This window comes from Pelodiscus sinensis, chromosome 7 (genome assembly GCF_049634645.1).
Source record: "Pelodiscus sinensis isolate JC-2024 chromosome 7, ASM4963464v1, whole genome shotgun sequence".
NCBI lineage: Eukaryota > Metazoa > Chordata > Testudines > Trionychidae > Pelodiscus > Pelodiscus sinensis.
This window is the reverse complement of record NC_134717.1, coordinates 40,910,485-40,932,147: the sequence shown is the minus strand read 5'-3', so window position 1 is coordinate 40,932,147 and position 21,663 is coordinate 40,910,485. Positions and strand designations below refer to the sequence as shown.

At 39.8% G+C, this 21,663-nt stretch overlaps 1 protein-coding gene across 3 annotated transcripts in view; it reads left to right on the top strand.

Moving 5' to 3' along the window:
* Positions 1–21,663, top strand: part of TLK1 (tousled like kinase 1) — a 152,424-nt gene that overhangs the window by 111,713 nt on the left and 19,048 nt on the right. For all 3 annotated transcript variants that reach the window (XM_075933612.1, XM_075933614.1, XM_075933613.1), the window contains 6 exons: positions 8,993–9,090; positions 11,315–11,396; positions 12,976–13,067; positions 13,153–13,242; positions 14,792–14,961; positions 17,017–17,152. In XM_075933612.1, coding sequence (XP_075789727.1) covers positions 8,993–9,090; positions 11,315–11,396; positions 12,976–13,067; positions 13,153–13,242; positions 14,792–14,961; positions 17,017–17,152 — 668 coding nt within the window. The remainder of the gene's footprint in view (positions 1–8,992; positions 9,091–11,314; positions 11,397–12,975; positions 13,068–13,152; positions 13,243–14,791; positions 14,962–17,016; positions 17,153–21,663) is intronic.

Genomic DNA, 21,663 nt, shown 5'->3' with positions numbered 1-21,663 from the left:
GTATTTTTAGAAGTTAGGGACAGGTCACAGGCAAAATACTTTGGTGGTGGGGGGGAGGGATAGAAGGGACAAACAGAGCACTGCCGGGGCTTGTAGTTGCTTTATCCTCCTGCAGTAGCTCCAGACCCCAAGGGTCTGATTCAATCCCAGCCATTGCCCCAGAGGCCTGGGAGACTGTTGTTGATCAGCTGTCCCCTCCCTGTCCTTCTCGTCTCCTCCCTTTCCCCCAATCAGCTGTTCTGGCAGCCACTGCTCTGGCCACCCCAGAGCTGACCGAAAAAGTCCCGGAGGTCCTGTAAAGTCATGGTATCTGTGACAGAATGGTAGCCTTAGTAATGAATGTTATACACATACTATAGTTAGAGTGGTTACCTTGGAAAAATTAGGATGGAAATAGCAAGACTGTTGTTAACCAAGCAGTGCGCTATTTATGCAAATAAAACTTGTTGTCTCTTCCCTCTAGCTGTGGCTGTCTTCATTTCCAGAACTGCCACGTTTCAGCCTGAAGGGAGATTAAGAATTTCTCTTTTGTTTAAAAATGTTTAGACCCATATTATGCTAACTGATTGGGTGTTACAGAGCTTTGTGCTCTCTGGCATCAGACCTCTGAATATTACAGTCTGTCAGGTTTGAATGTGTACAGAGAAAACAATGCTATGGGGGAAAATATGATGTGCTGGCAATAAGCAGTACATAATTCCAGGTATGCCGATACACTTTTTTCTTGTTATATTGTTCTTCTATTAAAATATTTTTTTAAATTCAGCCATTCCTTTAACAATCTCTTAAAAAGCAAAAATGAAAATTCTCTTAAAGTTCAAATATCTTTTCTGGATATCATCAATGAACAAGCTGACAGGGGTGTTCAGCACAGAAATATGTTTTACAAGCCCTTTTTTTTAATTGTATTTATCATTTGAAGATGGAAATTAGTCACAATATGACAGATATAAAATTGAATATCTGTGAATTGTCATGATACCTTTTGACTCAGTAAAGATCTGAGAATGCATCATTCTGTAACATTATAAATACCATGCATAGATTAGATTTCAGTGACAGTGTTGGTATTTGTCACATTCTGGGATACTTAAGTGATTCAGGAAATGCCAAGAAGGTGTCACAAATGTAGGAAAGGGGAGTTTTAAAATGTTAAAATACTTATCCCCACTGAAATCCCTTCCAAATTTGATTAGTGGAGGCATTCAACACAAAAACTCAGCTTAGTTACTATTCATTCCTGCTTGGCAGAATAGCATTAATGGCCTCAGTAATCGGAGAGGAGGCCGGGCAGCTGAGGGCGGAGGGGCGGTGAGATGCAGAGTGATGTGATGACATCACTCTATTGTCCCACAGGAAAATAATTTTATTTATTTATTTATTTATGTATATACACACCGAGAGAGAGAGAGAGAGAGATTTAGTTTAATGAAGCAAAGTATTTGACTCTGTTCTTGTGAATAGGAAGCAAATTAGAACCATTTATTATTCTTGGAGAAGGCATGTTTTCAGACTTTATTTTGTGTGTGTGGGGGGGACTCTTTTTGGTAGTCAGTGACTCAGCAACAGTTGAGTAGTTTTAGATAGATTCTTAAAAAAGCATTTAAGACCCCACTGCTGCAAAAATGTTCACATATGCCAAGTTTGCTCATGTGAGCAGTCCCTTCGTTATTCAGAAGGACCACTCAAATGTGAAAAGCTAAGCATATTCTTAAAAATTACAAACAATTTTACAAACAATTCTGTTTAACTTAAAATTGAGTAATATATCTGGTCTGTTAGTTTGGTTGAAGGTAATGCAGCAACTCAGGAGAACTAAAATGAAAACTTTAAATCCAATGTATACATGTTTACTGTTAGTTTTCCTTGCGAGCAGTTATATTAGAAAGTTTCTGCATTTACTTCATATTAAGTCAAGAAAATCATCCACATATGAATTGTAAGTCAAAGAAATTATAAAAATCGCTTAAGTAGGAATTCCTGTTTAAAACAAAAAAAAATCGATTTTCCATTTTTTTTTTTCCTAGGTATGGGATGGCAACATGTAGTCGACTATATGATTAACCAATAAGCCTAGTCTTATTGGTTAATCTTGTCAACTATACCAGTGTTTCTCAGCCAGTAGTACAAGTACCCTTAGGCGTACTCGAAAAGTCAGGGGGGCATGTCAACACAACTGAAATTTGGAGAAAATTGAATTTTTGTTTTAAGTTTTACAGCATTTTATTATTTTTGTACTTTTTACACCCAAAAATTTCATCACCCGCCTGGCTACGATTAAGTTGTTTAAACAAATGTGTTGCAATGGTAGAAAAAAAAATTGTGTCTGAAAACTGTAGGTACTGGGGGTAGTTATAATTTTTTTAAAAGGGGTACTTTATTTAAAAAAAAAAAAAGTTGAGAAGTGCTGAGCTATACCATTCCCCTCTTTTGCTGCCTCTGTATCAAAGGCATCAAGTGGCGGGAGCCAGTGCCCATGAGGAGCTAACTTAAAAGCCAGCTCCGCATGAGCACTGGATCTACTTGCCGGATCTGATAGAGGGGCAGCATTGTGGAAGGTGAGGGAGGTAGACTGGAGCAATTATGCATGAGACCTAGCTTTCAAGCCAGCTCCCAACATATCTCATCTCTGCAGACCCACCTGGCCCCCACCTTGTTGCCTACTACAGAGGCAGGGGGTGGGGGCAGGCAGGTGTCAGTGCTGGGGGGAGCCAGCTTAAAAGCCGGTTCCACCTGACAACTCCCCCACTGCTGCCTCCATGATCTGTCCGAGCCCACTGCGGACAGAGGCTGCTTCATGGCAGCAGCCCCTGTCTGTGGGGGTCCCAGCTCCCATGGACAGGGGCTGCTGCCACCCATACTGCTTGTCTCTATCAGAGGCAGCAGTCCAGGATGGCAGGCAGCCGGTCCAGAAGGGGAGCTGGTTTTTAAACTGGTATTCGTGTAGGGTGGTCAGTGGGAGGGAGAGGGTGGAAGCTAAGATTGAGATTAATGCCAGGGCTGCTTGGTTTTCTCCTTCCTGTCTCTGTCAGGCAGAGACAGCAAAGTTCACAGCTCATCTGCCCCTTGCAATTCCTGGCCAGAGTGAGAAATGTAGCAAACTCACTCCCTGACAAAGGGCAACAGCCAGCAATGTCCATGTGTGAAATTTGGGGGTGGGCTGAAGCTGCCCCAAAGGGAGCCTGGGGGAATGGAAAGTTCAGGGCTGGGGCAGTCCCAGAAAAGGGGGTGCCCCGAGTCAATCCCTTTCACCTGCATGGTGGTGTTCTCTTTTCTGTATGGTTTTATAAGAAACAATCCCATTCCAGGCTCATCCCTTTTTCCTGGCACAGCTAAACCCGTACCTAGCTTTCTGTTATGTTAGGAGGAAACTGTATACTGAATTTGGTGGTCCTATTTCTTACCATTTAGGAGGAGTTCTTGAGCAGACAGAGAATAGGCAAACTCTCTCAATATATAGTAGATAATTTAAATGTACAAAATGAAAATATAATACTGATCTAGGTCCATGCTCACTAATGGCTCGGTTTATAGATAAAGCTAAATTTGTGTGTGTGTGTGTGTGTGTGTGTGTAACTAAAAAGTAATATTGGAAAAATATTCAATTGTAATTCTACATTATAACAACAATTTTGTCTTTGATTATTTTTTCTAAAAAAAAAATCAGTCTCCTTTTTTCTTTACATTTTATTTTCAATTTTTGTTGGTTCTTCAGATCTCCTAATGTTCGCTTGGTGTGTGTTTCTTTGCTGCCACCAACTCTCTTCCTTTTCTCCTTGTGGTTCTTTGCTGCCTGGTTCTCCTCCACTTCACTCTATCTAAACACTTTCATGTTGCCTCATTCTTTGTTCCCCTGGACCGTGGTGCTTTCATAGGGATCTCTTGTCCCCTAGCTCCTCAGTAAATGTCTCTACTGCTGAATCCTCAGGGTCTTGTTCTGACCTTTTTTACACAGCAGTAATCTATAGGAGAGCCAGATAAGCTAGTTCTTTCTGATTTGCAGGGCTCGCCAAGCGGCAGCGAGCCCCACTCGACAGCTGCGCAGTTTTGCGTGGTTCTGCACATTGCTCTGCACTGGCTCTTCCGGATTGTAATCTACTTGCCACAGGCGAGTAGATTACATTATTTGCTGAACCCTGCTTATTTGCATGTACAGCTGCTCCCTGAGTTACGACCACCTCCACTTACGACCATCCGCACGTACAACCAAAGCAGTCGTAAATGCGGATCCAAGTTATGATCGGCGATCCACGCTTACGAACAGCGCAGTCGCCATGTAACTCTATGGGATCCGAGTTATGAACACTTCGAGTTACGGACCAAGTGTTAATCCATAACTTGTTCGTAACTCGGGGAGCGGCTGTATTGAAAACTTTAGTATGTGAGGTAACATCTGGAAACTGTGACCAGACAATTCTCTCTCAACTAATATTGGTCTAATGAACCACATTTTGTGAACCACTGAATTGTATGATAGAAGATCAGAACATCAAAAGAGGCAATAGCAGTGCCTCTTTCCCCTGCTCCACCGCCTAATCTTTGAGAACAGCAGGGCAAGATGAGACGACAAAGGTTTTTAAGGAGGTATGTGTGTTCAAATTCTTTATATAAGCCCATTAGTCTTCTGAGAACCTGGATATCATTTCAGGGTATTCACCTGAGAGCTCCCGGGATGAAGCTAAATATGAAAAAAAAATAACATACAAGCAAGAAAATGCAAATAGTATATATTAAGAAAAGCAAATTCTACACTTAGTTTTGCAAGCAGAAGAGACATCTTGAACTACACAGACTTCTGAAAATAGGGAATTTGGTCCTAATCAGAATGAAAATTTATCTTGCAAACAGTTTTTGGCCCTGTCTGACCATAGGGAGAGATTCATGATTCCATTGACAGTTTTTTGATTATTTCTAACAGTCTTAGGACACACACTCATTTCATTTATATTCCACATAGCAACAGTGCAGTTTTGAGTCAATTAGACAATAGAGGCAAAACTTCTTTCCTAGGCGATATATTTCTTAATGGGTGTCATCTTAGAGTAATTCCATACTTTCTTGCTTTTTTTGTTTGTTTGTTTGGATCGATGTCCAATCCACTTTGTAATTGTAAAGGTCAACCTAAGAAAGTTATTCTAGAGTAAGGTTATTATCATTCTTTTTAAATGATGGTCCATTTACACTTTCTAAGCAGAACTGCCTAAAGTGGAAACATGTAACAAACAGTACAGAGAGAATATGAAAACTTTATCTCTGACATTTTCTGTGTAATAAAAATAGTTCAGTTTACCAATGAATGTATTCTGATTTCTCACATTATAAGCTTGTAGTTGCAAGGAAAGGTATTTTGTTTTCTTAGTGGGTCGTTCCACTGAGACAATGCTATCAAGTGTCCCCCACTTCATGCAGGTCTAGCTTTGTAGAAACAATGGCACTCAGTAATCTGGCAAAATCATGACGTTATTACCACAATTATAAGTAAACACAGTATGTCAATAGATAAAATATAATGTAAACACTACGCTAAATATTAACCTTTCACAATTATTCTTTTGTTTATAACAACGTAAAATTGTAGGCTGGTACTTCTAATGTCCCATGATTTTTTTAAATGAATAGTTCATTATCTGCCAGTATTGACTTATAGGTTTTATTATGTTCGTTCTCTGTTAACATTTACAGGATTTCTCTATTCTTTTGAAGACCCACACTTTAAAAGCACTTGCCACATCTGATCAGAAGTTCTCAAAATCCTTGACTCTCACTTTGGCTACGTTAACCATAACAACTATGTTTATACTCTGTCATGCTAGATAGTTTAACATTGTAATCTATAGGAGTAGAAGGCATATCAGAGAGAGTTTGATGATGATGTCATTTTAGGTCTCAAATGTAAAAATATTGAAGTATATTTTTGTGTATACCTTTCTTTGAAAGTAGTAATAAAGTTCTAAACTTCCTTTTTACAGTGCTTATTTTGAAATAGTTTTAAAATGCCTTAACTTGAGAGAGGTGCAAAATACAACTGGATTGGAACACCAAGAAGTCTAATAAAGGGTGTATTTCATTTACATCACAATAGCAACAGTAATAAGATGATGTTGATGCAATTATTTTATATTTAATTTAAATTTTAAACTTGTTAAACGCATTTTCTAGTTGTTAAAAGCACATTTACTTATGCTAGAACATCAACTATAAATATCTTTCTATAAAGATGAGATTTTCAAAAGTGCCCAAATTAGGAATTTTGCTCCTAACTCACCTAGAATGGGATTTTCAGAAGCACCTAAATCTTTAACAACATATATTCTGCATTTGTGATCTTGATAACACTTAAATGGGAGAACTCTTTATAACTATAAAAATATTCTTTGATCAATGTTACAGATAAAATGCTTAACTAAACAATATTTAGATTACTAGAAGACTTACCTAGTGGTCTCTCTCCTGCCATCCATCTCCACCCTCTAACAAACAGAAGCTAGGGACACCATTCCTTACCCATACTGGCTAATAACCAGGACTCGACAATTAGGGCAATCTACTCACCCATGGCGAGTAGATTTTAGCCCGGCACGGTGCCGCAGCGCAATCAGCGCATGCGCAGCGCAGCCGCTTGTCAAGCCCTGCTAATAATCATTAATGGACTTAACCTCCATGAATTTATCTAGTTCTCTTTTAAACCCTGTTATTGTCCTAGCCATCACAACCTCCTCAGGCAAGGAATTCCACAGATTGACTATGCACTGTGTGAAGAACTTCCTTTTATTTGTTTTTAAACCTGCTGCCCGTTAATTTCATTCGGTGGCCTCTAGTTCTCGTATTATAGGAACAAGTAAATAACTTTTCCTTATTCACTTTCTCCACACCACTCATGATTTTATACATCTCCATCATATCCCCCCTTAGTCTCCTCTTTTTCAAGCTAAAAAGTCCTAGTCTCTTTAATCTCTCCTCATGGGACCCGTTCCAAACCCCTAATCATTTTAGTTGCCCTTCTCTGAATCTTTTCAAATGCCAGTATATCTTTTTTGAGATGAGGAGACCACATGTGTACACAGTATTCAAGATGTGGGCGTACTATGGATTTATATAAGGGCAATAAGATATTCTCTGTCTTATTCTCTATCCCTTTTTAAATGATTCCTAACATCCTGTTTGCTTTTTTGACTGCCACTGCACACTGCGTGGATATCTTCAGAGAACTATCCATGATGACTCCTAAGATCTCTTTCCTGATTAGTTGTAGCTAAATTAGCCCCCATCATATTGCATGTATAGTTGGGGTTATTTTTTCCAATATGCATTACTTTACATTTATCCACATTACATTTAATTTGCTATTTTGTTGCCCAATCACTTAGTTTGGTGAGATCTTTTGAACTTCTTCATAGTCTGCTTTGGTCTTAACTACCTTGAGCAGTTTAGTATTGTCTGCAAACTTTGCCACCTCACTGTTAACCCCTCTCTTCAGATCATTTATGAATAAGTTGAATAGGGTCCTTCATGGCAGAGGGCTAATGGTGTGTGGAGTATAGGAATAAGGGCAGAGCCTTGGGAATGTGGGAGGATCAGGGCAGGAGGCTAGAGTTGTGGGGGGGTACAGAAGTCCGCGTGGGGGGTTGCAGAAGAGCTCAGGGCAGAGGGCAAAGGCTGGAGGTGCGAGAGTGAGGGTTGGGGAATGAGAAGAGGCTCAGAGCAGAGGGTGGGGATGCAGGAACTGGGCCAGGGGTTGGAAGGAAGGGACACGTGGGGGAGCTCAGGGGAAAGGGTAGCTGCAGGCTTCTCTCTGGGGTGGCCCAGGGTGGCAGGGACTGCACCCTGCCCATCAGCTTTTCCCCAGGGCAGGTGTGCACCCTGCCCATTGGCTTTTCCCTGGGGTAGACATGCCCCAGCCCGCTAGCTCGTCCCCAGGGACAGGGAGCTGGGGCTTTCTCCATCTCTCCCTACCTCTCCAGCACCCTTGCTTAGTGCTGCGGCCAATGGCCAGAGGGTGAGGGGTTTGGGACAGGGAGGCCACTTACCCAGTCGAGTGACTGACAAGAGGGAAAACTCCAGCGCTGGCCACTTTCTTGTTGGTGTGCCTGCCCTGAGTGGTAGCTCTGCAGCATGGTTCTCCTGCACGTTCACTGCCCCCAGTGGTTACTCTGTGGTATCACTGATCAGTCACCTCCCTTTCCATGTTATGGAAAATAGTTCCATTCCAGGAAGACCCCATTTTCCTGGCACAATCAAACCCTAACCTTGCTTTAGGTTAAGAGAAGAGGAAGATGCATTCCACATTTGGTGGTCCTAGCTCTTACCATTTAGGAGGAGTTATTGAACAGATGGGAGTTGTTGAACAGGACTCTCAGATGGGCAGACAAAAAGATACACATTTCTAAAATATACAACACTCTTGTCATCTGAAGTAGTGGGTTGTGCCCATGAAAGCTCATGATACCATCTACATGTTTTGTTAGTCTTTAAGGTGCTACGAAACTGTTTGTTGTTTTTTAAGTTTTTCCTATTACAAACTAACTCGGCTACCCCTCTAAAGCTCTAAAATATAGAGTTAGGTTATAAATTGTGCATAGCCTTGCTTTGTTTCACACACAAACTTTAAAATATTTTAAATCATCTTTTCTAAACTCATTTTTTTCACATTGTACATCATTTTCAGACTATTTCTCAGATAATCTAGTTGCCTGGCAGAGGTACAAAACCAGCTTCCACTCAGTTTGAATAGCATCGCTACAGTGCAGAACAAAACTTTGAACATCCCATTACTTATAGGTTTCATTGAGAGAAGGATTCCTGGAAATAGGCTTATGCCTTATCTTTATGAATTTTTCAGTCATTAAGAGAAAAGCAGTTGTGTTTACTGGTTCAGTGGGGTTTTGTAACGTAATGTTCCTCCATCACCACCATTATAGATGCATGGGTAAAAATATCCTTTTTCACACAGAGTGTGAATTGAGCCTTTATAGGTCATTCTTTTCATTTGCAGGAAGAAGCTGAAATACAAGCAGAACTTGAACGTTTGGAAAGAGTTAGAAATCTTCATATACGAGAACTCAAAAGAATAAATAATGAAGATAATTCACAGTAAGTCATTAGATTTTAATTTTGCATGTTTATTCTTAAAAACCTAATGTATCTTAAAAACCACCTTCACCAAAATTGAACAGAATATGCTATAATGTTTTATTGGGACATCTCCTTGTTTTAATACTTATCTTATCTTAAATGGATTGTAATTATACCTAAAAATAATGATACAGTGTAATAATTTTACAAGTCATTGTACATGTAGAGCTGAAAATGCAGAATATCTAAAATTTGCTACTTCACAATTCTGACATAAAGAAATAGTTATGGGGAACTCTAAAGCAACCCACTCACTTGAAAGTAATTCCTAAAGATGTAAGAAAGTCTTGGGGAATTTGCAGAAATGTTATGATCATATAAGACTAAATTCAGCTGTATTGAAGTATTGTTCACATATTTATCAAAGCACCAAAAAGCTCAAGAAAACAAATTACTATTGTGTGTTACTGATACCTACTGCAAGATTTAATTTGTGTGATAATCGATAGTAAGATAAAACTTGCATCAGGAATTAACTTTGAATCTACATATTACATAACTGAGCAAGATGAGCTTGTCTACAATGGAAGAGCGTACTGAAAGTTTAATTTTATGTTTACTCTTTCGACTATAACAAGACTACACATATAAGTTTCAGCTTTTTCTGAAAGTGTTAAAATGCATGGTAATGCAATTGGATGAATATTTGTAATGTTTTAATGGTTGTCATATACTAGGAAAGTTGTGATTCCTGTGAGGCTGTAGCAGTAGGGCTATCTTTTGCCACTGTTCTGGGTTCAAGAAGCATCTGACACTGATGTTTTGTATAAAAGCCACTGGCACAATGATGTCCTTTATAACTCTGTTGACCTGAATATTTGGTTAACTTAAAAGAAAGCATACTTAAAATAAAAATAAACAGATTGCCATGCCACCAGAGATAGTAGGAAGTAACCCACAAAAGGTGCGTGAGGGATATCTCCCACCCGAGTGAGCTTGGCATATTGTGATGGGATTCTCCACCAAGCTAGGCATGGGAGATACCACTTTCGCACCTTCCCTGGGTCATTTCCTACCATCTCTGGCGGTGTGACAATCAGTGAGGCTGCGGGGTCCTCCAGCTCCGTAATGCAAGTTATTCTCCTGTCCTGGGATGCCATTCTGTACTGAGAAGGAATGTTTTCCTTCTGTCCTCCTGGCATTCGAATAAGAATGGATTTGAGGGCTTTGTTATGTGTATCACACTAGTTTTGGATCTGATAAGGAAGGAAATTTTCCAACTTCATCTCAACAGTGCAGAGACTGAAAGGGTGAGAGAGGTGGTAAAATTAATTTTGCAACCTAACTTGATATGTGTACAGTACATATTCCATATATGATAATTGTTCCATAATGGTCTGCTTCCCTGTTGCACTGGAATTGGAAGGCATCTCCTAAAGAAATTGGAGAATGAAGTTGGCATTTCCCTTTCAGTTCTAGTGTTCTGTGATTCTGTGGTCCCAGCATTATTTATGGAGTAGAGGGCTGTTAGTATGGGTAGAAGAGATTATCAAGATTATTTCCTGTGCTTGAAAAGTTATTGCAAATAGCTCCCCGGTATGTGACTTAATGTTGCAACCGAATTAAGCCACCATTCTGGTGTCATGTTCTCCTGTAGTATCTGGGGAAAAGGCTAAACTCTGGGATGGGGGAGGGAAAAAGAAATGTTAAGAAATATTTTCGGTTCATTTTCCCCTTGAAAACAAAGAAGAAACTGAAATTGGTGATGTAAAATACAAATAAAAATATAATTGGTATGGTTTGTGAACCAATAGAATTTGAAAATCAAAAGTTGCTATAACACTTGTTTCCCAGACAGTACATATCCAAAAACTGCTGACATTTTGTTTGTCATTAGATTCAATTCACATATAGTAAAAACAAAAACAGTTAAAAATTTAATGGTTAAAATTTAAGACTCTTCACATTCACTCAAAAAAAAAAGACTTGGACAAAACTAACTGAATGGCAGTGTTTTGGTAACAATTGTTGATTTGCTATGATAGACTGAAAACATTAATATACTATTTTAAAAATTGCATTGCTGTATATTACAAAGCAGCCATCAAATTCTAGTAAAATATTACTGAGCAGGATTTATCCTTTTATATAAACTAAGTTTAAATAATAATACAAAGAGACCTACATACCAGGCTCTCCTATCTCAGATAGTCACTTGAAGTCTCCCTACTTTCTTTTTAAGGTTCAAAGATCATCCTACATTAAATGAACGGTATTTGTTACTTCATTTACTTGGTCGGGGTGGCTTCAGTGAAGTATATAAGGTAATATGTATTTTGGTCTGCTAATATAAAATCTGATAGCCACATAAGTTTGTATATATAATTTGCTTACTTTTGATCTCCTGAGCTAAGAGGGTTCGAATACTGTAGCACTAATTAAACAAAGATTCGGGAAAAAAACATTAGCTTTTATATGGAGCCTTATGCTTATATAATCAACAGACGAAGGCTTTATTGGTCACTAAAAGACTTTTACTCAGTGCTGCCTATCTCCTTCAGGGCAGGGGGCTGGCAGTGGAGAGTGGAAGGAAGTTGCAGGAGTCAGGGCAGAGCCTTGGGGATTTAAGGGGGGCAGGGCAGGAGGCTAGGAGCGTGGGGGTGCGTATGCAGGAATCAGGGTAGAAGGTCTTGGGGGGGTTGCAAGAGTTAGGGTTGAGGGGTGAGAAGGGGTTCAGGGTATGTGAGGGGATCCCACCTGGCAGGGGCCTTCTCTCTTCCCCTCAGCTGGTTCCCCATCCTGCAAGAGCCTTCTCTTATCTCCCCAGTGCTCTCCTGATTGGCAGAGGCCCTTCTCTCCCCTGCCCCCCCAGCCTCTCCCGCAGCCAGCAGGGGTCTTTTCTCCCCCTACCCCAGCGCTGCAGCCAAAGGCTGGGGAAAAGGGTTTGGGATGGAGGGCTACTTATTCAGTCTGGTGGCAGGCAAGATGGTGAGCCCTAGCCCCAACTAGACACTCCCTCAGTGATGTAGCTGCCCCTAGTGGTCACTCTGCAGTATAGCTTCCTCCACACTCGCTGCCCCCAGTGGCCGCTGTGACTATTGCATTCTTCCTCTCTGCCCCCTCCCTTTCCATGTTATGGAAAACAGTCCCATTCCAGGGACTTCCCATTTTCCTGGCCCTACCAAACTCTGGCCTTGCATTAAGTTAGGATAAGAGTAAACTGTATACCACATTTGTTGGTTCTAGCTCTTATCATTTAGGAGGAGTTCCAGAACAGACAGACTCACAGACACAGACGCATTCTAAAACAGAGAGAGATAAGGAAGAAGCCAGGATTGTGACTCTAGTCTTGCTGATATGTCCATTAAGGAAAATGTATTGTAGTAGACTGGAAAATTAGGAACTTGTGATACAATTTTTTAAAAAAAATTTGGTCTTTCTGAGCCTGGCAGAAGTAACCACAGCCATAGAAGGGTGCGCTTGCCACTGAAATGAGCCTCAATGAACCCAAACATAGAGATAACCTCTTGTATCCAGAGCAGCTCTGACTAACCATTTATTTTTCTGAATGTAAAATTGGCAGAAGTCTTGCTGGATATGAAAATATCTGAGGAAAGTAGAATAAAATTGTCAGTATTACGATCAATTATCTAGTGCAATTCCATGACTCTACAAACTGCATGTAATGTTACTTATATAATAAAGTTTGTATACTTCAAATAACTGGGTCTTCACATTTATGAAGTGTTTTTTACATCTGAATTCAAAAGATGGCTATGATGCATTTGTATAATTTAATTTTCCTTAGTTTGTAGACTTGTGGATTATATGCTGAATTTAGACCTTTTTTGTGTTATTTTTTTGTCATCTTTGGTTGTAACTGTTCCAAATCTGGTTTTCTAGGCTTTTGATCTTTATGAACAAAGATACGCTGCTGTGAAGATCCACCAACTCAACAAAAGCTGGAGAGATGAGAAGAAAGAAAACTACCACAAGTAAATATTAATAACTTAGAATTCTTGTGGTAAATTTAACTGTGTTCTATTGACTGTGGAAAGTTAACACATCATCTTCTTTTAGACATGCCTGCAGAGAGTATAGAATACACAAAGAGCTGGATCATCCCAGGATAGTTAAACTCTATGACTACTTCTCCCTGGATACAGATACGTAAGTGATATGACACTGATTTTAGAACATTCCTAGTATTTTTAATTCCTTATCTTTATTAAAATGAAGACTGTATGTGAATGCCAAGTTTGAGATCCCCAACCCAGCTATAACCTCATTATCTAAAATGACTGGTGCAATAATGTTAAAGGACTCTAAAAGCTGCAGTTTTGGTGGGAGAAAAAATTCCCCCTGGTGCAGACATTGTGGAAGACAGTCGTAAGGCTTCCTTCTGAGGTTGCCCAGGCATAAGGGATGTGTTGGAATGGCTTGCATATAAATCAAGGTAGCACTGTAGTCTCATAGGACAGCCCAGGAAGCTGCTGCAACTTACACAGACCACCAGGGCTGTCTTCGTTACCCTAAGGGTTTCTCCTATTCCATGTGCAGGCTAACATGAGGTGTTTCCATAACTACTACCATGCTTCCCTTGAGCTTTTATAGTAGGGAATTTCCACTGACTACTCTATTAGTTGATAAGGTGGGGGTGCTCGCTAACCCCGCTGCGGCCCTGCAGTTTAAAAGTAATAGGAGCTGAGTGTGCAGCAGCCTGGCTCCTACTACTTTTAAACTGCAGAGATGCAGTGGGGTTAGATCCCAGGGGCTCTTACTACATTTAAAATGCAGAGCTACTGCAGGGTTAGATCTTGGGGCTGGCACGAGCTGGGATTGAACAGTCCCAGCTCGTTCTAGCTTCAGAATGCTGCGGCTCTGCCCCTCACCCTTCCCCCACACATACTGTGGAGATAGTGGTGCTGGGGGAACTGGCTTTTAAGTGCTGGGGGGAACTGGCCCCCAGCACCGGCTCCTGCTTCTCTCCCCCTTGCTGACACAGAAGCAGCAAGAGGGAGGGGAAGACTTGACTACCCGATAAGCATATGCTAGTAGTTGACTAGTTGACTGTTCCATTACATCCCCATTTCAGAGACCCAGTAAAGAATTCCACAGTAGGAGATTAAAATACTTTTGTTACCATGAAACTTGTCTGTACAAAAAACAAAGTTTTTACATACTCTCACTTGTATTTCTGTAGTCTATTTTGTTTCTGAATGCAAACGCTTTTGATGTTTGGTTTTTAAGTAACTAGTTATTATGCCAGATTCCCTTAATTTAAAAAGCTAGTTTTACTGTTGTTCATGTAATCAAAATACTTAACTTGTCAGTATCAATCTTTTTTCATATTATTGTACAGTTAGGCTATGTCTACACAGCAGCATTATTCCGAAATAACATAGTCCGCATTTACACAACAAGCAGCTATTTAACATAATATTGAAATAATGTTGAGCTGGAGGATTTCTTATTCTGACTCCTGTAACCCTCATTTTATGAGGAGTAAGGGAAGTTGGAAGAAGAGTGCTCTAACTTGGACTTCCTGCTGTGTAAACAGCACCAAAAGCTGAAATAACTTATTTTGACTCAAGCTACGCAGTAGACAGCTCAAGTTGTGTAGCTTATTTCGAATTTAGCTCTGCTGTGTAGACATGCCCTTAGATGGCAATTTATATTCTACCTTATCTGACACTGTATTTATGAATTTTTACTCTAGGTTTTGTACAGTGTTGGAGTACTGTGAAGGCAATGACTTGGATTTCTATCTCAAACAACATAAACTGATGTCAGAGAAGGAAGCTAGGTCAATTGTAATGCAAATAGTAAATGCACTACGGTATCTCAATGAGATCAAGCCCCCTATTATACACTATGATCTTAAACCAGGTAAATTAAAAAAGTTACTTTTGAAAATCTAATAATTTTGTTCTTTTGAATTATATTTGTAATTCATGCTGCAAAATCTCAAGTTAACTTCTGGTTGTCATTTCTTCTTAAACATTTCCAAAATCCTTCTTTCTCTTACATCTTTACTGCTGAAACCTTTATCTATTCTTTGTCTATCACTTTCCTCAACTCTTCAGTCATTTAGCATTATTTTGTGATTTTTATTTATGGGGTAAGTCCCTGTCACAGGGTGTAGCCCTCATTGCCAGACCCGCACCTCTTCTGGGGATTGGCTTGAAGCGGAAGCCTATGTCTGTGGTTGGCACACCAGAACTCAGTCTTTGCATTCTCTTCTCGACTCAGGCCCCTGGCTAGGTTACCATCTTTGTTTCCCTCTTCTGGAAGGGAATCTGTGTCCAAAAGTCAAGCCATTTCCCCAGTGAGGTGTTGTTGGGGGGGTCCAGGCCCACACACTAATCCAACCCTCATCCCAAGTACGCTGTAAATAGCCTGCTGTTGTTTCCCTGTAATCTCCAATGGGCCACCTCCAATGGCCCTAGCACTACCTTCTTCGCCCTTACCTCAGGGCACTCAGCTAGGCTCCCTAAGGCAACTAATACTACTCTGCCCTGAAGTTCCCTTTTATCTGAGCTTTTAGAACCTGAATTGGTCCCTGCATCTCCTCCCTGATTGGCTGTGCTTTACATGGCCTCTCTGGGCTGTTGGGGGGGGGGGGGGGGGGGCCTCACATCCAGAGCATGGAGGAGATCACCTCTTCTGTGCCTGTGTGGGATAGACACCTTATCACAGATCCAGAGAACATGATGGACACTTTCAGAAATAAGAAAATAATTTGTTTCCTTTCCCTTTGATTTTTTCCAGAATGCTGCCCTAAAAATAATTTTCCTTTAGTGTGCATTTTCCTTGTCCACTGAAATCCTTTCACTGGCTATCACTGCCTACATCTAGTTCCAGCTTTTGTTTTCACTTTGCAGTCTGTGTAATTTCACTCATTTCTACAACTGTTGTCCTTCTTTGCTATCACCAGGTCTCTTTCCTACCTGCTCCCTTTATATCCTCCTTCCGCTGTCCTCTTCATGTCCTCTTTCATGTTATTCCCCTTATGCCTAGAACAGTCTCATTTTTCTTGCATGTCTAATAGCCATTGTCTTCAGATCTCTCTTTAATTCTTACCACATCCATTAAATCTTCCAATAATGACTCAGCATAAAGTACATAAATTGAGTGTGACCATTTTAAACAAACAGATTTAAGGTTTACACTATCTTCTACCTATAGCCTTCCTTTGGCCTTCTGTTTTATTTAGTACTGTCTTTATGAATCTTAAATTGTTAACCTCTTGAGACAGAGTTATTGTTTTTGTGGCATACTGTAGAACATCAAGCCAGAGCTACTACTTTGTAAGTAGGAAACTTTTAACATGGATTTTTCTTAGGGTAGAGATGTACAGTATGCATGCTCTTTTGAACAGTTCCAGAGAAGGACTGTTCTCATATAGAACAGTTCTGAATATATTTTAAGGCAACTTAATTTAATATTTTGAAGATAACACAAGATTGGTAAAAAAATTTTTTGTTTAAATAATGAATAAAATGCAATACTATAGGAAAACATAGTATGAGAAATACATTGTGCAGTTTAAAAACATGGGGGGAGGTCCTTGGCCTGTCTGTAGCCCCTTTGCACTGTTCTTGAGGGCCCAATATAGACTGGCCCTAAAGCCAACTTAACTAGCTTCCTGTGAATTCTGTGGTGCTGGTAGAACATGTTTTGTGGATAAGTAGTGGAAAAAAGTTCAGTGCCAGTTGTTGCTGTGATTTGGTGTTTCACAGCTACCCAATGAGTCCCTTAAAAGGCCATTGCAGTTGGGATCAGCTTAGGAACAGCACATGGATCAGCATGGTTTGATGAGGAGACTAGAAAGGTGGTTGGTGTACAGCTGTTGTAGATTGCTGCAGGTTGACCCTATGATGACTCACTTATTTAGTATGCTTGTGATAAGGTTGCATATTCATAATTTTTTGTTGTTGTTAGGCAACATCCTTCTGGTAGATGGAACAGCATGTGGAGAAATAAAAATCACTGATTTTGGTCTCTCCAAAATAATGGATGATGACAGCTATGGTGTGGATGGAATGGACTTAACTTCACAAGGGGCAGGAACTTATTGGTAATTTTAAGTTTGGACAGATGTGTTGTTTAAATTCTTATCATTGTTCAAATTTCAATAATGTGACATCAGTTTTACACAGATATTTAGGATTAAAAGTGTTAAACAAGAAAAGGATTTATACGCAATATTTAACCTGTGGATCTTAGTGTTGAAGAAACGTAATTATACTGAATTTTGTAGGATGCATAACATAACCAAATGTTTACAGGAGCACTAATAACATCTACAGTTACATTAGTGAAGATAAAATTACTAGGACTATCTGTTTTTCAAATCTGAGGATCAGATGAAGTAAGAGAGAAACACCGTTCTTTCCTTCTCCCCTCCCTGCCCAAAGCATAGTCTAGCACAAGTAGGTGCAATATGAAGGGTTTTATTATGGTGGGATTTTTTTTAAAGTTTTGGAAAAGTGAAATTGCAGTAGAAAGACCTTTGATCACTTCTAGTATGGCAATTCCTATGTTTCTATTTTTACTTCTCCTATGGAAGCCAGTTTGTACTTCATTCATAATCTTTCAGGAGGGCAGCAGCCAGGATATGTATTTGAACATTTTGAAAGAAACATCATTTTATTTCAGAATATTATAAACATGTTTTCCAAGAAGAAAATATATATTAAACTTATGGCTTTTTTGCAAGTTCTTGACAGCTCTCCCAGGTATACTGGGTTTGTATAAATGCTTACCACTGAGAAATGTTGTCAATTTCAAGAACTTTAGATCCCCATATCATCATCAGATAGACCATGTATATGAACACATTAAAATAATCTCTTTGTCTTAAAGGTTCGATTGATTGGAAGACTGACCAGCCATATTATATGTACAAGGATAATACATATTTCAGTAACGATGAGAAGTCCTATGGTACCTTATAGACTAACAGATTTATTGGAGCATAAGCTTTCATGGGCAAAGACCCACTTCATCAGATTCATGATGAAGTGGGTCTTTGTCCACAAAAGCTTATGCTCCAATAAAACTTTTAGGCTATAAGGTGCCACAAGACTTCTCGTTGTTTATGCAGATTCAGACTAACGTGGCTACCTTGATACTTGTCACTATATATTTCAGTATTTGTTACATGTGTACATATAGGATAAATGTATACTGTTTCAATATAAAATGGTTATGGAGTGTTCTCCATTGTTGTCTATGTTTCACACTAAGGGTGTGTCTAGACTAAAGGGATTTTTCGAAAAATGTGGCCTTTTTTTGAAAAATCTTTATCTACCTCTAGACTGCTGCTGCATTTTTTTGAAAATAAATCGAAAGAATGCAGCAGTTTTTTTTGACTGCAGAAAAACTCGTTTTACAAGGAAGAACACCTTTTTTTGAAAGTGCTCTTTCAAAAAAAGGTGTGATGTAATGCAAACTGTGCTTTTTCGAAAGAGAGCATCCAGAATGCTGGGTGTTCTCTTTCAAAAAAGCCTCTTTTGAAAAAGGTATGTAGTCTAGACGTAGCCTAAGTTAAACCATTAGGAGGACCTATGAGAATTAAGCATTTCTCACATGCATACCTGAAACATGCCACGAAATTGCAGCACATACCGTAAACAAAGCATTTTAAAAATGCGTGCCTAAATACATTTCCCAGATCAGCCCAAGTTTAAAAATCCTGTAGAAAAGTAAGATTAAGAACAGTCTGACTTCTCACATTTGAAAAATATGTGGGACGTGGGGGAGGTGCCCGCTTTTTCCTGCTGCTTAGGGAGAAAGGACCATTAGATTATCTAGCCTGACCTTCTGCATATCGTAGGCCACTAGCCACATCCACACATTTAAACCCAGCAATCAAAATTAGACCAAAATATTACAGTCCACAGGACTATTGTGCGTCAGACAGAGAATAGGAGGGACCGAGGTGCACCAGGACTCAAAGCCAAAGTCACCATTAGGGAATGTTAAAAGTTGGTTAAATAGGTAACCATATAACCACTGAAAATCCCAGCAGTTATATGCTGTGGGCTCTACAGTATAAAGGTTAAATAAGCTTTATGTTGCGGAGTGCTCAGCTGGGAGTGGGACTGCTCTGCTACCCACTGCCAGCCCAGCTCCTGGGGAGGTGGCTTCCCTGTTGCAGGGTAACCTTCTTTCCAGGAGTGAAGTGGGCATCCATTGCCTGCCCAGTTTCCGGAATGTAGGCTTTGCTGCAGCAGTGAAGCTGCTGCCACAATGAAACTGCCTCCCTGGGAGCTAGCTGATTGTAAGAGACACCATTAATTGATAGACTCATAGACTTTAAGATCAGAAGGGACCATTATGATCATCTAGTCTGACCCCCTGCACAGTGCAGGCCACAGAATCTCACCCACCCCTCCTAGAATAATCCTCTCACCTATATCTCAGATATTGAAGCCTTCAAATACTTTGAACACCCCAAGATGCAGAGAGTCCTCCAGCTGTGATCTGTACGCCATGCTACAGGGGAAGGCGAAAAACCTCCAGGGCCTCTGCCAATCTACCCTGGAGGAAAATTCCTTCCCGACCCCAAATATGGCGATCAGCTAAACCCTGAGCATGTGGGCAAGACTCATCAGCCAGACACCCAGAAAGTTCTCTATAGTAATTCCTATCATCCCTCCATTGACCTATTTCCCACTGATAATGAATGGTCAATTAGTTACCAAGATCATGTTATCTCATCAAACCATCCCCTTCATAAACCCATTTAGTTTAATCTTGAAACCAGATAGATCTTTTGCCCCCACTACTTCCCTTGGAAAGCTGTTCCAGAACCTCACTCCTCTAACGGTTAGAAACCTTCATCTAATCTCAAGACTAAACTTCCTACTAGCCAGCTTATATCCATTTGTTCTTGTGTCCACATTGGTATTAAACTTAAATAATTCCTCTCCCTCCCTGGTATTTATCCCTCTAATATATTTAAAGAGTGCAATCATGTCCCCCCTCAGCCTTCTTTTGGTTAAGGTAAACAAGCCAAGCTCCTTGAGTCTCCTTTCATAAGACAGGTTTTCCATTCCTCAGATCATCCTAGTGGCCCTTCTTTGTACCTGTTCCAGTTTGAATTCATCCTTCTTAAACACGGGAGACCAGAACTGCACACAGTATTCCAAATGGGGTCTCACCAATGCCTTGTATAATGGCACTAACATCTCCTTATCCTTACTGGAAATACCTCGCCTAATACATCCCAAGACCGTATTAGCCTTTTTCACGGCCATGTCACAATGGCGGCTCATAGTAATCTTATAATCAACCAGGACTCCGAGGTCCTTCTCCTCCTCCGTTACTTCCAACTGATGTGTCCCCAGCTTATAACTAAAATTCTTGTTATTAATCCCTAAATGCATAACCTTACACTTCTCACTATTAAATTTCATCCTATTGCTATCACTCCAATTTCCAAGATGATCCAGATCTTCCTGTATGATATGCCAATCCTTTTTTGAATTGGCAGTAGCTCCCAACTTTGTGTCATCTGCAAATTTTATCAGGATACTTCCACTTTTGGTGCCAAGTTGAGCGATAAAAAGATTAAATTAAATTGGCCCCAAAACTGATCCCAGAGGAACTCCGCTAGTAACCTTCCTCCAACCTGACAGTTCACCTTTCAATGTGACCCACTGTAGTCTCTCCTTTAACCAGTTGCTTATCCACCTCTCAACTTTCATATTAATCCCTATTTTTTCCAATTTAATCAATAATTCCCCATGTCGTACTGTATCAAATGCCTTACTAAAGTCGAGGTAGATTAGATCCACTGCATTTCCTTTATCTAAAAAATCTGTTACTTTCTCAAAAAAGGAGATCAGGTTGGTTTGGCACGATCTACCTTTTGTAAAACCATGTTGTAATTTGTCCCAATTGCCATTAGCCTCAATGTCTCTAACTACTTTCTCCTTCAAAAATTTTTCCAAGATCTTACATACTACAGATGTCAAACTAACAGGCCTATAGTTACCCGGGTCGCTTTTTTTCCCTTTCTTAAAAATCGGAACTATATTAGCAATTCTCCAGTCAAATGGTACAACCCCTGAGTTTAGAGATTATTAAAAAATTTTGCTAATGCACTTAAAAGTTCATGTGCCAGTTCCTTTAATATTCTTGGATGAAGATTATCTGGGCCCCCCGATTTACTCCCATTAAGCTGTTCAAGTTTGGCTTTTACCTCGGATATGGTAATATCTACCTCCATATCCTTAGTCCCATTTGTTATGTTATCATTATCCCTAAGCTCTTTATGAGTCTCATTAAAGACTGAAGCAAAGTATTTGTTTAGATATTGGGCTATTCCTAGATTATCCTTAACCTCCACTCCATCCTTAGTAATTAGCCATCCTACTACTACTTTTTTTGTTTCTTTCCTATTTATATGACTATAAAACCTTTTACTATTGGTTTTAATTCCCTTTGGAAGGTCCAACTCTACCTGACTTTTAGCCTTTCTCACTTTGTCCCTACATGCTTTAACCTCAATAAGGTAGCTTTCTTTACTGATCCCTCCCATTTTCCACTCCTTATATGCTTTCTGCTTTTTCTTAATCA